Here is a 15890-nt window from a genome sequence, read left to right on the forward strand (position 1 = left end):
CCCACATGCTGCTTTCCTTCCCCATCCCCCTCAGGGCTCTGGGTGAAGTGGGATCCTATCGGTCTCCAGGCACTGAGACCGTGCTTCATCCACCACTCCTGTGGAGACTGCTGGATAGGAGCCGGGTTCCGTTCAGGGACATGGCCCTGCATCTTGAAGGTACTCTGTATCCCTGTAGGGACCGCGCACGGCAACACCTCAGCTTTGCTGGGTGTGCTAGTGCACCGGGGACCGCGGCGCTGACCGGGTCTATATGTGCCATTACACACTCAGCGTCGCTGAGTGTGTTTATATGTAGGGGCTACCGCGCTAACCGCAGCTGCCATGTGAAACTGCGGCGCGGCTGGGACTTGTAGTTCACCGGGGACTTCGGCGTCGGCCGCGCTTTTACGGCGGCGACGCTTATACTCGAGTCCCCGGCTTTCTTGCGGCCTAGCTTCCTTTTTCCCGCCCTCAGCCCTGACAGGCAGGGGAAGGGCGGGACGCTGCACGGAAGAGAGGGACAAACGAGCAGCATGAGGGCTGGAGCATGCTTTGCATACTCCACTCCCCTCACTGTGCACGGTGTGAGACGCCCACGGCTCCCTCCTCTCGTCAGGACGCCGCAGCCATTTCCTGTCAGCTCCTCCGACGCTGCAGAGAGGGACAAACCCTGGGAAACCCAGACACGGTCTCTGGTGGCCTCACAACCGCTTTAGGCGGCTGGTAAGCAGCACCTGTGGTGTTAGCCCCATGGTGCTGTAGTGTATTCATACATTCTGTGTTATCACTATATACTTTACACTGTATGAGCACAGTTCATTATGGCTATTTACCCTTTTGTGTTAATCAGGGAAAACAATAGCATGGCGCCCACAAAGACAGGGGTGCCAAAAAACAGGATTATTATGCTGCCTGCGCTGCTTGTACGACCCAGCTGCCGGCAGGTCCCATTGACCCTCATTGTGTGCAATGTGTGGCCCCTGTGACTCTCTTCTTCAGCCAGAGCATCTGCTAAGAGGGGCCCAGGGGGAGACACCTGTTGACACGGTCCTTAGTGACGGGGATGGAGTTTACAAAACTCTCTGAGACTATGGCTGAGATACTAGAAGCCTTGCAGTCCAGGCCGGTATCTCAGCAAAGGGACTCTGTTGAATCATTGTTCCCTGGCCCCCCTCAATTGGACCAACAATGTCCTCCCGGGATACATTCCAGGCTGAGGGTTCTGACTTAGACCCCAGCCCCAGACCGACTAAGCGGGCTCGCTTAGAATTTCCCTCGACATCATGTTGTTCAGGGTCTCAGCGGGGGGAATCTCCGGTTGATGATGCGGAGACAGCTGATCAGGATTCTGATCCTGAGGGCGCTCTCAATCGTAATACTCCAGATGGGGACGCCATAGTGAAAGATCTTATTGCGTCCATCAATCAAATGCTGGATATTTCTCCCTCAGCTCCTCCGGCGGAGGAGTCAGATTATCAGCAAGAGTAATTCCGCTTCAGGTTCCCCAAGCGTACACCGAGTATGTTTCTAGACCATTCTGATTCCAGAGAGGCAGTCCAGAATCACCATGCTTGTCCAGATAAGCGTTTTTTCTTAGCGCCTTAAGGATACACGTTGTCCTTTTCCACCTGACGTGGTTAAAGGTTGGACTCAGTGTCTCAGAGTGGACCCTCCAATCTCACAGACTGGCGGCTAGATCATTACTTGCAGTGGAAGATGGAGCCTCGCTCAAAGATGCCACTGACGGGCAGATGGAGCTCTGGTTGAAATCCATCTATGAAGCTATCGGAGCTTCTTTTGTCCCAGCATTCGCAGCCGTATGGGCGCTACAAGCTATCTCAGCAGGTCAAGCGCAAATTGAAGCAGCCACATGCACGGCCGCGCCACAAGTGGCATCCATTACCTCCCAAACCTCGGCAACGCTATTAGTGCTGTCCTGGACTCTGCGAGCTGTACGGCGGTTGCGGCCGCCAATTCGGTGGTACTCCGCAGGGCCTTATGGCTACGGGAATGGAAGGCAGATTCTACTTCCAAAAAAGCGCTTAACCAGTTTGCCAATTTGTGGCGACAGGTTGTTTGGCGAGCGTCTGGATGAAGTCATCAAACAATCCAAGGGAAAGGATACATCCTTACCCCAGTCCCAACCAAACATATCCCAACAGAGGAGAGGGCAGTCGAGGTTTCGCTCCTCTCGGGGCGCGGGCAGGTCCCAATTCTCCTCGTCCACAAGGTCTCAGAAAGACAAAGGAGCTCTGATGCATGGCGGTCTAAGTCACGTCCTAAACAGACCACCGGGGGCGCCGCTAACAAAGCGGCTTCCTCACGACTTTCGGCCTCCGCTAGTAGCATCCTCGGTCGGTGGCAGGCTCTCCCGCTTTTGCGACACCGGGCTGCCACAAATAAAAGACCGCTGGGTGAGAGTTATTCTGTCTCACGGTTACGAGATAGAGTTTACCTCTCGTCCCCCGACTCGATTCTTCAGGTCATCCCCGCCTCCCGAGCGAGCCGAGGCTCCTCTGCAGGCGCGGCGCACTCTGACGGCTGAAGGAGTGGTGATCCCTGTTCCTCTTCAGCAACAGAGCCACGGTTTTTACTCCAACTTGTTGGTGGTCTCAAAGAAGGATGGGTCTTTCCGCCCGGTCCTGGACCTGAAACTGCTCAACAGACGGGTAAAAACCAGGCGGTTCCGGATGGAATCCCTCCGCTCCGTCATCGCCTCAATGTCCCAAGGAGATTTCCTTGCATCAATCGATATCAAAAATGCTTATCCCCATGTACCGATTGCTCCAGAGCACCAGCGCTTCTTGCGCTTCGCCATAGGACACGAATACCTGCAATTCGTGGCACTGCCGTTCGGCCTGGCAACAGCCCCACGGGTTTTTACCAAGGTTATGGCTACTGTAGTAGCGCTCCTACACTCCCTGGGTCACTCGGTGATCCAGTATTTGGACGATCTGCTGATCAAGGCACCCTCTCTAGAGGCATGCCAACGCAGCCTTGACGCTACCCTGGAGACTCTCCAGGGTTTCGGGTGGATCATCAATTTTCCAAAGTCAAATCTGACACCGGCCCAATCGCTGACATATCTTGGCACGAAGTTTCATACTCTCAGCGATAGTGAAGCTTCCGCTGATCAAACAGCAGTCACTACGGAAAGGGGTACAATCTCTCCTTCAAGGCCAGTCACTCCCCGTGAGGCGCCTCACGCACTTCCTGGGGAAGATGGTGACAGCAATGGAGGCAGTCCCTTTCACGCAATTTCACCTGCGTCCCCTTCAATGGGACATCCTATGCAAATGGGACAGGAAGCCGACGTCCCTAGTCAGGACCGTCTCCCTCTCTCAGACGACCAAAGCTTCCCTTCGGTGGTGGCTTATTCCCACTTCATTAGCGAAGGGGAAATCTTTCCTACCCCCATCCTGGGAAGTAGTCACGACGGACGTGAGTCTGTCAGGGTGGGGAGTGGTTTTTCTCCACCACAGGGCTTAGGGTACGTGGACCCAGCAAGAGTCCTCGCTTCAGATCAATGTTCTGGAAATACGGGCAGTGTATCTTGCCCTGAAAGCTTTCCAGCAGTGGCTGGAAGGCAAGCAGATCAGAATTCAGTCGGACAATTCCACAGTGGTGGCATACATCAGCCACCGAGGCGGCACACGCAGTCGGCAAGCCTCCCAGGAAGTCCGGCGGATTTTGATGTGGGTGGAAGCCACGGCCTCCACCATCTCTGCAGTTCACATTCCAGGCGTGGAAAACTGGGAAGCGGATTATCTCAGTCGCCAGGGCATGGACACAGGGGAATGGTCCCTTCACCCGGGCGTGTTTCAGGAGATCTGTTGCCGCTGGGGGGTGCCGGACGTCGACTTCATGGCGTCCCGGCACAATAACAAGGTACCGACGTTCATGGCACGGTCTCAAGATCCCAGAGCTCTGGCGGCAGACGCCTTAGTTCAGGATTGGTCGCAGTTTCAGCTCCCTTATGTGTTCCTCCGCTGGCACTGTTGCCCAGTGTGTTAAGCAAGATCAGGGCCGACTGCTGCCGCGTCATCCTCGTCGCTCCAGACTGGCCGAGGAGGTCGTGGTACCCGGATCTGTGGCATCTCACGGTCGGCCAACCGTGGGCACTACCAGACCGACCAGACTTGCTATCTCAAGGGCCGTTTTTTCCATCTGAATTCTGCGGCCCTCAACCTGACTGTGTGGCCATTGAGTCCTGGATCCTAGCGTCTTCAGGATTATCTCAAGACGTCATTGCCACTATGAGACAGGCTAGGAAACCAACGTCCGCCAAGATCTACCACAGGACGTGGAAAATTTTCCTGTCGTGGTGCTCTGCTCAGGGTTCTTCTCCCTGGCAATTTGCCTTGCCCATTTTTTCTGTCCTTCCTTCAATCTGGACTGGAAAAGGGTTTGTCGCTCAACTCCCTTAAGGGACAAGTCTCAGCGCTCTCTGTGTTTTTTCCAGAAGCGCCTAGCCAGACTTCCACAGGTACGCACGTTCCTGCAGGGGGTTTGTCACATCGTTCCTCCTTACAAGCTGACGTTAGAACCCTGGATTCTGAACAGGGTGCTGCTGGTTCTTTAGAAATCACCATTCGAGACAATGATAGATATTTCTCTCTCTCACGCCTTTCGCAGAAAGGGTTTTTTCTAGTAGCAGTCACTTCACTTCGGAGAGTGTCCGAGCTAGCAGCGCTGTCATGCAGAGCCCCTTTCCTGGTTGTTCACCAGGACAAGGTGGTTCTGCGTCCGGTTCCGGACTTTCTCTCTAAGGTGGTATCCCCCTTTCATCTCAATCAGGATATCTCCTTACCTTCTTTTTGTCCTCATCCAGTTCACCAATGTGAAAAGGATTTGCACTTGTTAGATCTGGTGAGAGCACTCAGACTCTACATTTCTCGTACGGCGCCCCTGCGCCGCTCGGATGCACTCTTTGTCCTTGTCGCTGGCCAGCGTAAAGGGTCACAGGCTTCCAAATCAACCTTGGCTCGGTGGATCAAGGAGCCAATTCTCGAAGTCCACCGTTCGGCTGGGCTTCCGGTTCCCTCAGGGCTGAAGGCCCATTCTACCAGAGCCGTGGGTTCGTCCTGGGCTTTGAGACACCAGGATACGGCTCAGCAGGTGTGTCAGGCGGCTACCTGGTCGAGCCTGCACACTTTCACGAAACATTATCAGTTGCATACCTATGCTTCGGCGGATGCCAGCCTAGGTAGACGAGTCCTTCAGGCGGCGATTGCGCACCTGTAGGAAGAGGCCGTTTTACGGCTCTCTTACGAGGTATTATTTTACCCACCCAGGGATTGCTTTTGGACATCCCAATTGTCTGGGTCTCCCAATAGAGCGACAAAGAAGGGAATTTTGTTTACTTACCGTAAATTCCTTTTCTTCTAGCTCCTAATTGGGAGACCCAGCACCCGCCCCTGTTTTTTTGTGTACACATGTCGTTCATGTTGAATGGTTTCAGTTCTCCGATATTCCTTCGGATCGAAGTTACTTTAAACCAGTTTATAATTCTTTTTCCTCCTTCTTGCTTTTGCACCAAAACTGAGGAGCCCGTGGGAGCACGGGGGGTGTATAGGCAGAAGGGGAGGGGCTTAACACTTTTGAGTGTAATACTTTGTGCTGCCTCCGGAGGCATAGCCTATACACCCAATTGTCTGGGTCTCCCAATTAGAGCTAGAAGAAAAGGAATTTACGGTAAGTAAACAAAATTCCCTTCTTCTACAGATCTCTCTATCTATTCTACTATATACAGGGACGGTTAGGCAGGGATTAGAAATATGCACCCAGAACTGCTCGTGGTTCTGGGTGCATATTGCACCTGAAAAGTTCCATTTAAAAAATACTAAGTTGTGAATTAAGCCTTATCGTGTATCCAGAATCCCTCTAATCATTCATTTTGAATATTATGAGGTAAAATAAAACTCAACTAAATATTATACAGCTGTTCTGTCATGGGTTTTCAAAGTAAGTACACTAGCCTCATCCGGTCCAAGTGATTATTAAATAATGTATGCAGTTCCCATTGTGAAACCTATTGACAAATCCTGTTCTAAAAAGACTGCTTTACCACATTGGCCCATCTGCTTACAATAAACAGCAGTGTGACATATCATTCCATCGTGTGACCGCTGCAGCCAATCATGCCTTGTTGTAGTGACACAGTGCTCGACACCAAAAGTGATGTGAAATCATGATTTATTTTTTTCCCTATACTATTCATCTAAAAGTTTTTTTGTTCTTTTTTGTTTTTTTTAATGTAAAGTCACCCAACTGTTACACAGTAAGACTTGTAATGTGTAAAAATAATCCTTATTGTACATAGAGTGCCGCCCATGTACCCTAAGTGACCAATATGTACCATTTTAGGGTTCTACCAAATGGATGTCCTTTTTATTTTCTCCAATATCCATGCATTTTCTCTTCTTACCCCCTTTGTACACATTATCCAGTGTGTGCACTTTTGGTGCAATGTTGTGCAGAGGCCGGGCGCGCACCCCTGCACCTTACACCTGCCATGCAGCCGCCCTCCTACAAAGCATCTTTGCATAGGAAGCACAATCAGCCCGTTCCCAGATAATAATTACCAGCTTTTTGGACTTCTAAATGCTGTAAAATTAAAAATATGAAAATGTATTTCATGTATCAAAACATATCTGAAATTACTCCAAACGACAAGAGGAATTAAATTCCGGCTGGTATTCAGCGAATATTTAAACACTACCCTGTTCATTAAACATCTGAATGCATTAAAAAAAGGGATTAAATCAATTTCATCAGCAGCTGTGGTGCATAACATTAAAGTAATAAGATTAGATCTAAATAGCCTATGCCGGGAAAGGATTAGAAAAAATATACAGAATGAAATTACTTTTTTTTTTTTTTTTTTTTTCCCGAAACACTGAAAAGGGCATGCTACCATAATACTGTATTAAATGTTCCTGCCCCGCTCCTAATTTGTGTACTTTTACAGCACTTAATTCTGCTTGTTGTCTTTAGTTATACACAAAGCACCGCTGTGGCTATACACAATGGCGTACAATGGTTCGAATCCATCTGAAACTGACCCCCAAAAAAAGCAATGGCGGTTTTATCATAGATCTGGATGTACACATGTGGTGGCTGTGCGGCTGGCATCCATCTCTCCCGAGTCCCCAATACACAGGAACACTCTGCTCTGCCGTGCGCTCCTGTGTTCTCTATGGGAAAGCCACTAGCCGAATCATCCTGGACAAACTAAAGGATCCGGGGATTAAATTCAAACTATTGGATGCTTATACCCCCCTATGTAATTTATCTGGGGTGGATGTAGGAAGCCCCAAATAAATCAGATTGTGATCAGACTTATATCTAATGTGTATGGGAGGCCTTTAGGGGTACTTTGCACACTGTGACATCAGTAGCCGATGCTAGCGATGCCGAGCGTGATAGTACCCGTCCCCGTCGCAGATGCGATATCTTGTGATAGCTGCCGTAGCGAACATTATCGCTACAGCAGCTTCACACGCACTTACCTGCCCTGCGACGTTGCTCTGGCCGGCGACCTGCCTCCTTCCTAAGGGGGCGGTTCATGCGGCGTCACAGCGACGTCACATGGCAGGTGGCCAATAGAAGCGGAGGGGCGGAGATGAGCGGGACGTAAACATCCCTCCTTCCTTCCTCATTGCAGGCGGGACGGAGGTAAGGAGATGTTCCTCGCTCCTGCGGCTTCATACACAGCGATGTGCGCTGCCGCAGGAACTAGGAACAACATTGTACCTGTCGCTGCAGCGAAATTATGGAAATGACCGACACTACACAGATCACAGATTGTCGACGTTTTTGCGATCGTTTATCGGGGCATCTAGGCTTTATACGTTGCGATGCCGTTACCGGCGTCGGAAGTGCGTCACTTTCGATTTGACCCCGACGAGATCGCAGTAGCAAAGTACCGCTTAGTCTCCTTGCAAACCTAATTTTGCTAAGTTGTCTTTGGTAGCAGTAATTGACATAAATACAGTGTTTGCGTGGCTTAAAGCGCACCAATCACCAGAATTTTCATTTATATTCTAAAGCCAGGGCTATACTGGCGCTATCATGCTGATTCTATACCTACCTTTAATTGTGAGATCAGATGTATAGTTTCTGAAATACAGGCAAGTAAAGTTTGTGAAACGCACTGTTACTTGATGGGTGCAACGGAATATCTAATAGGTGGGTCGGGTTATTCCCGCCCCTGTCTGCCTGCCTGTCCTTACTCCTCTGTCCTTCCTCCCCCTGTAATAACAGAGACATCGTAGAGGAAGGCCAGACAGGGGCAGGTATAATTAGCAAAACCCGACCCACCTCTTAGATATTCTGTAGCTGCTATCATTCAAATTAAGTGTATTTCACAAACTTTACTCGCCTATATTTCAGAAAGTATACATCCGATCTCACAACTAAAGGTATGTATAGAATCGGCATGATAGCGCCAGTATAGCACTGGCTTTAGTTTATATATGAAAATCCTGGTGGTTGGTCCTCTTTAACCCAAAAGTCTAAATCAAAGAAACCCCTTTTTTAATGTTCACATGTTCTTGTAGGATATATTGTTCAGTCAAAACAGTCCCTGACAACGCTTTGTGGATTCGTCACTAGAGTTAGCGTTAAAAACTGCATGGATTATTAAAAATATCTTAGACCTGAGGAGGCTGGTGTAATTACTGTGAGGATCCATGTTAGAATGGATGTATTAAAGCATTTTAAAAGTCCAGTTATAGAATTAAATATCTCATGATATCATATGTATTCAGTGGCCGGCCGGCCTGTCAGCCGCAGCTTGTACACAGAAGTGTGACCTCTCAGCAGCGAGGAGGGCACTGAGGAGCTGACAGTCACGCTAGGTAGACAGTGATTGGTTAAAGGTTGTACTGGCATAAGTACACCAGATCCATCAGGTGTAATATTTAATAATATACGCTGCTTCTCTTGTGCAACCTAGTGACAGATTTGGTTTCAAGATCCTTTCGCTAACAAGGATTATTTGCATAAAAGTATTTTGTACACTGTCTAATCGCTCACTAGTCAATCACACACATATCATTTACACCTATTACAAGTGGCAGACAGCTAATAATATAGTAGTAATATATAATAATAATATAGTGGGATGACAGCCGGAAATATACGTTTCCTGCTATTGCTTTGTAGAGCGGCTCATGCTTCTGAAGCATCGTCACCGGTGGCTGCACACTCTTGTGTGTCGGCTGATGTCCTTCCGAAATGCAATAAGGTGACAGTCATGTAGGAGGAGCGTTGTGAGGAGAGTCCTGATGTCACCTGCCCTGAGCCAATCAGCGAGATCTTACTAACCTATCGGGCTTCTGTCAGCTGTCCTTTTCAGTTGAATGCCAGGCACAATATACACATTATATATATATATATATATATATATATATATATATATATATATATATATATATATATATATATATATATATATATATATATATATATATATATATATATATATATATATATATATATATATATATATACACATATATATACACATATATATATATATACACATATATATATATATATATACTATCCCTCCTAAACTTAGCTCCTGGGGGCTAATACAGTAATAAACTCATGTAACCTGTTGTAGGCACCTGACAGCTCCTCTGTCTGACAACAATAGCAATAAGGGGATTGTGGCACCAAATAGTTGTGACTGTTCTTAATCCCACAGGTATGGCTTCACCAATATGCGCTATATTGCCTCATTGATCAGCGGCGTAGGCATTTTTATGATGGGTGCCGGACTGTCTTGGTACCATGGCATCATGGGGCTACTTCACCCTCAACCTATAGAGTCTCTTCTCTGGGTAAGTCTGATGTCTGTCCTTACTGTACTCTGACAAACAGCCTCTTGTTGGAGGGGAGTAAAGCCTTGTGTTCTCATTACAGGCGTATTGTATCCTGGCCGGATCGTTAGTATCTGAAGGAGGTAAGTAATATTGTCTGTATATGGTGTCCTGCTATCTGTAGCCTAGTTACTTTTCTCCATAGACTGTTGTTATGGAATATAAGCATGCACGTTATCGGTTCTGCTATAGGATTCTAGGTGAAGCGGATTTTATTTGGATTCTTGGAAATAGTCTTCTTTTTAGTCATTGGTGGTAATGTCCGATTTGCTAGAACGTAAGAGGCAGAGCGTTGGCCTACGATGAATGCGAGCCTAAAACCGTATTGTACAGGTGACATCGATCTATGGTCCAGGATACGTGCGATGTCATCGGAGTAATTAGATTTACATTCCGCTAACTGGTGTCTTTATATATACCTGACGTCACTCGTCTGCGCGCGGAGATCCCAGTGTAAATGCTTCTCTTAAGATGTCCTCGTGAACACTCGTCTACAATAATCTTTTCTTTATTCCACTTAGCTACGCTCCTGGTTGCTGTTAATGAGATTAGGAAAAGCGCAAGATTGAAGGGAATGTCGTTTTATCAGTACGGTATGTTCACGGCACCAACGCTATACAGAATCGTATCTCTATAGAGGTTCTCAGACTTCTCTGCCTTCCATGCTACATTCTTCTCTGTGATGGCTTGAAGACAAATTTAACTTTAAAAATGGCGAAAACCTATTAAAGCGGATCTGTCACCAGCATTGTCTTTACAAACTGCCTACATTATGTAATACATCTAGTAGATCTGATGAGACTGGGGTGTTTATTCTGAGAATGGCTGTATTATCCTGATATTAAAATAAGCATTTTATGAGCCCAGTTATAAAAATGAAACTCGTGAGACCAGATGTATTAAGTCTTTCCCATCCAGCATGACTGGCAGCTGCAGCTTGTACTGAGCAGTGTGAGATCTCAGCAGGTAGGAGGAACACTGAGGAGCTGTCAATCAGGCTAGGTGAACATGGATTGAATTAGACTTTTGTAAAGGTTATAGTCATTCTGACATGTCTCTTTAAAGTAAATACACTAGTCTCATCAGGTCTAACATTTATTTAGTAATACATGTATTTTATAATTTGAAATCTGGTGACTGATCTGCTTTAAACATAAGAAAACTTGAAATTGCAAACACTTGATGATAAATATGGTGAGAAATTTGCCACTCCGGGAAATTTCTGGTTTTGAGTTATTACCAATCACAGACTGACACGGACTGATACATATTATACAAAATGGATATTATACCATTCAATTTGGCACTGTTCTAGGGTTAGGAGGTTTTTACAATATTATTTGTGTGCAGGTTGTAGACTGTGCATTTAGTTATATCTCGGCCATTCTGTGGTGAGCCGTCAAGCTGGCCGTGCCAAGTCGTAGGTCGGGTACTTCTGCTATAGGTATAGTTAAGCTGGTGTCACACATAACGACGACGACAACGACGTCGCTGCTACGTCACCATTTTCTGTGACGTTGCAGCGACGTCCCGTCGCTGTCGCTGTGTGTGACATCCAGCAACGACCTGGCCCCTGCTGTGAGGTCGCCGGTCGTTGCTGAATGTCCAGCTTCATTTTTTGGTCGTCACTCTCCCGCTGTGACACACACATCGCTGTGTGTGACAGCGAGAGAGCGACGAAATGAAGCGATCAGGAGCCGGCACTGGCAGCTGCGGTAAGCTGTAACCAGCGTAAACATCGGGAAACCAAGGGAAGACCTTTCCCTGGTTACCCGATGTTTACGCTGGTTACCAGCCTCCGCTCTTGCTGCCAGCGCCGGCTCCTGCACTGTGACATGTGGCTGCAGTATGCATCGGGTAATTAACCCGATGCATACTGTAGCAAGGAGAGCAAGGAGCCAGCGCTAAGCAGTGCGCGCGGCTCCCTGCTCTCTGCACTGTGACATGTAGCTGCAGCACACATCGGGTTAATTAACCCGATGTGTGCTGCAGGAGAGCAAGGAGCCAGCGCTAAGCGCGGCTCCCTGCTCTCTGAACTGTGACATGTAGCTGCAGCACACATCGGGTTAATTAACCCGATGTGTGCTGCAGGAGAGCAAGGAGCCAGCGCTAAGCGCGGCTCCCTGCTCTCTGAACATGTAGCACAGCGACCTTATGATCGCTGCTTCTGCTGTGTTTGACAGCTAAGCAGCGATCATAACAGCGACTTACAAGGTCGCTGTTACGTCACCGAAAATGGTGACGTAACAGCGACGTCGTTGTCGCTGTCGTTTAGTGTGACACCAGCTTTATTCTTATTTGTATCTATCTACATATTGGCCTCACAAGATGTGTTCACATGATTATCAGCTTGAAGCCCTTCTGTAGCCAGCAGTCATCTCCCTTACAAGACACCTTGTCACGTCTATGTGGAGAATGTATTAATTAGGAAATAACGTCTGGAACACATTGAACTGGGTGCAGAAACCCTAAAAAACTTAAAATTTTTGCACCCAGTTCAGACTTAGAATGGTGTTCCAGATGTTATTTATTAATTGGTTTGTAGTCTTTCGTTTGTGAACCCGGCCCCACCCACACCTATTGCCGCTCCACATTATACATATATAGCCTGGGTCTCAGCTTTCCATACACGGTAAGTTAACTGCATGAGAGGACACACACTAGCTAGGGACCCCAATGTAAGAGAATACCATGACGAGGTGTTGGGGCCCTGTTGTATTGATCAATTCAATAGCTAAATTTCTCTTTATTCTTTAGTTCATGGCAGTTATGCAGATTCAATTGTCATATTTTCATTCTCACATATAGCTATTGTATTTTTCATGCTAGTATTCGCACAGCAGTTTCTGCTCTACATGTATTCCCTTTGCACTGTCGCTTGTGTGCAGCCCTTCTCTCTATATGTGGGGAATGTGGCAATGATGCAGTTCTAGACCAAGCCCATGAAAAAGAGTGAATAAAAAGGGAAATCCTTAATTTATTATGCAACCCTTTAAATGGCATTAGTGATGGTCATTGAGGAAATTAATCATCAATACTATTATTCTCCTTTGAGACTTCAGTCTAATAAAAGCTTGCACTCTTCAGCTGCACACTTATGAAATACCTTCTTACTCCTCTGGCGTCTAGTAACCACTTTTATGTCGGTCTATGATTGGCAGCCCATTCCCTAAGGCTGCGTGCCCACGATCAGAGTTCACAGCATTTTGGACTTAGCGTGTTTCAGTTGCGTACAAAACGCCATGTTGTACAGTACAAGCGCAGTGGATGGGATTTCTAGAAATCTCCTGCCCACTCTGCGTATACTGCCCGCAGCGTAAACTGACCTGCAGTGCGGCTTTCCGAGCCACAGCATGTCAATTCTTTACTGCGGGACGCAAGCGATCTCCGCCGGGAGAACAGAAGAGCGAGAGACCGCAAATACCCAATCCCAGATTGTGGGCACAGGCAGCTGCTGTCTCCTGCGGAGGAGACTCGTTGCCCCGCAGGTCAGAACCCACCACGTCCAGGACGCAGCAGGCCCTGATCGTGTGCACATGGCCTTAGTGTAGGCTGTTGGACTTCAGAGTTTTGATGGGGTACTTGTAAGATTTTTAGATGTTCAAGCATGTTATAGCAAACCTTGTAAAAAAAAAAAAATGGGGCCTACGTTTCATCATTATTTTTCTTTCTTTTTGATCCTCTTGAAGACCATAAACATGTTTAAGATCAAACTTTTCATCAGATTGTTTTATTCTAATCCAGTTAGGAGAAATAGTCATATAAGACTCTTATTGATATTTTGCAGCAAGTTCATCTCTGGCATTATTCTTCTAGTGATACAGTCTAAGGATCCAAGTACTAACGTGGTCCTGATGGAGGATGCTGCTGCGGTCTTAGGAGTGGTCATGGCCGCCTCCTGTATGGGGCTGACATCACTCACAGGTAATAATTTTACAGATTTTCTTCTTATTGGTAAACCCATTGTCTGAAATTCATGTCCATGTGTGTGCTTTCATGTGACATTAATCCTGATAATTAGCAATGTCTGACGTTTCCAGGTCTCTCATTCGGTAATATTTTTCCTAACAAAACGATGGACATATAACACTAACCCCTAATAGACCATATTGTAAGGGAATAGTGGCCCATGTCTCTCCATTGGTGTCTGGCTGATAGGCTAGAACAACGCTTGTATATACTAGTACCCCTAAACATGACAAACTCCTAGGTCAAACCCTCTAAAAATGTCAGACTTCAGATTCCCATCACCATTATCAACCTGCATTTAATAAGCATGATGATAGCAACGGGGAGCACCCAGCCAGCAGTCAGCGGCAAGACTGGCACACCGGTGGAGGAGCGGCTTCCGGACTTGTTCACTTCTGCATTCTTCCTTTCTGTTGTTCTCATTCTTCTAAGAAATACAGCAACTGTAATGGCGGCAATGTCAGAAATCTCTCGAGACAACAGCGGTGCCCAACGGACCCCATTGACTATTATGAGGTTAGTTGGGTGTTTGGCAACATACCAAATACTGGCTGCTATTTTTGCCCATATCTGCATCAGAGCCTCTAATGCAGATGTGAACAGAGCTGAAAGGCAACCTATTACTAGAGTCATACCACTGGAAGCAAGACAGAGCCTAGCTGCACAGATATAACCAGGTATGATTTACTCCCATCTGTGTACATAAGTAGAGACCTGCCACTTACCTGTAGCGTTTTTTTATTTTTTTTTTTTATTTTTTTTTTCACATGGTTTTGAAATGGATTCAAAAATTTGTGTGAACATACCCTTAAGTATTTTTTTGTGGAAAGAAACTGATCATTTCAGGTCCCTCACTTTTTTCCACTAATCTCCTTCGATCTTTTGGTATACCCCCTCAGCCCATGGTGTGTACCATATAGGGTATGCACACCACCGGTGGAGAACCCCTGATCAGCAGTTTTTTATTAATCGAGAATACATCTGGTGATGTACATTATCATCAAGTTTTGGCATTTTAGCTGATTACCAAAGCATATTCAAGATACCATTATATAATCAACATGGGCTTCAAATGCAAACTATAGCACTAAATTGAGGGTATTCACATCCTTATTGGAGTAAGGGTTTATGAATTTTAGCACTTAATTTTTAGCTGCCTCTTTTTCAAGGTACTAACAGTAAATAGACCATGTCTCAAAGCTCTTTAATGGGCTGCATGGGATATTCTCTCATTAATTCATCATCATTTAGCAGGTAAAAGGTCTGGAGCTGATTCCAGGTGCTACATTTGTATTTGGAAGCTGTTGCTGTGATCCCACAACATTCAGTCAGGGGAGCTCTCAATAGAAGAGAAACAATCATTAAGCTGGAAAAAAAAAATCCATCAAAGAGAACAGAAATTTTAGTATTAGCCAAATCAACAGTTTGATACATTCTGCAAAAAAAAAAAAGAGCGGACTGGTGAGTTTGGGAACTCAAAAAGGCCTAGACATTCACAGAAGACAACAGTGGTGGATGATCACAGAATCCTTTCAAAGGTGAAGAAAAACCTTCTCAACATCCACCCAATTGAAGAACGCTCTGCAGGGAGGGGGTGTTCTAGTATCCAAGTCTACCATAAAGAGAAGACTTCATAAGAGAAAATACAGAGGGTTCACCACAAGGTGCAAACCATTAATCAGCCTTAAAAAATAGAAGGCCAAGATTAGATTTTGCCTAAACAAATCTAAAGAAGCCAGCACAGTTCTGTAAAATCATTCTATGGACAGATAAAACAAAGATCAACCTGTACCAGAATGATGGGAAGAAGAAAGTATGGAGAATGCTTGGAAAGGGTCATGATCCAAAGAACAGGACATCCTCTGTAACACATGATGGAGGCAGTAAGATGGCTGGGCAGACATTGCTTTCAATAGCCCTGGGTCACTTGTGTTTATTGATGATGTGACTGAAGACAAAAGCAGCTGGATGAATACTGGTGTACAGGGCAATACTTTTCCTGTTCAAATTAAACCGAATGCAGGAAGCTTGACTGCAGAACGCTTCACA

At 46.4% G+C, this 15890-nt stretch overlaps 1 protein-coding gene across 2 annotated transcripts in view; it reads left to right on the forward strand.

The window, feature by feature from the left end:
- SLC30A9 (solute carrier family 30 member 9) overlaps window positions 1-15890 on the forward strand; it is a 178955-nt gene that overhangs the window by 117564 nt on the left and 45501 nt on the right. For both annotated transcript variants that reach the window (XM_075347000.1, XM_075347001.1), the window contains 4 exons: window positions 9698-9833; window positions 9916-9955; window positions 10394-10465; window positions 13689-13796. In XM_075347000.1, the coding sequence (XP_075203115.1) occupies window positions 9698-9833; window positions 9916-9955; window positions 10394-10465; window positions 13689-13796 (356 nt within the window). The remainder of the gene's footprint in view (window positions 1-9697; window positions 9834-9915; window positions 9956-10393; window positions 10466-13688; window positions 13797-15890) is intronic.

The sequence above is a fragment of the Anomaloglossus baeobatrachus genome, chromosome 1, assembly GCF_048569485.1.
Source record: "Anomaloglossus baeobatrachus isolate aAnoBae1 chromosome 1, aAnoBae1.hap1, whole genome shotgun sequence".
Taxonomy (NCBI): domain Eukaryota; kingdom Metazoa; phylum Chordata; class Amphibia; order Anura; family Aromobatidae; genus Anomaloglossus; species Anomaloglossus baeobatrachus.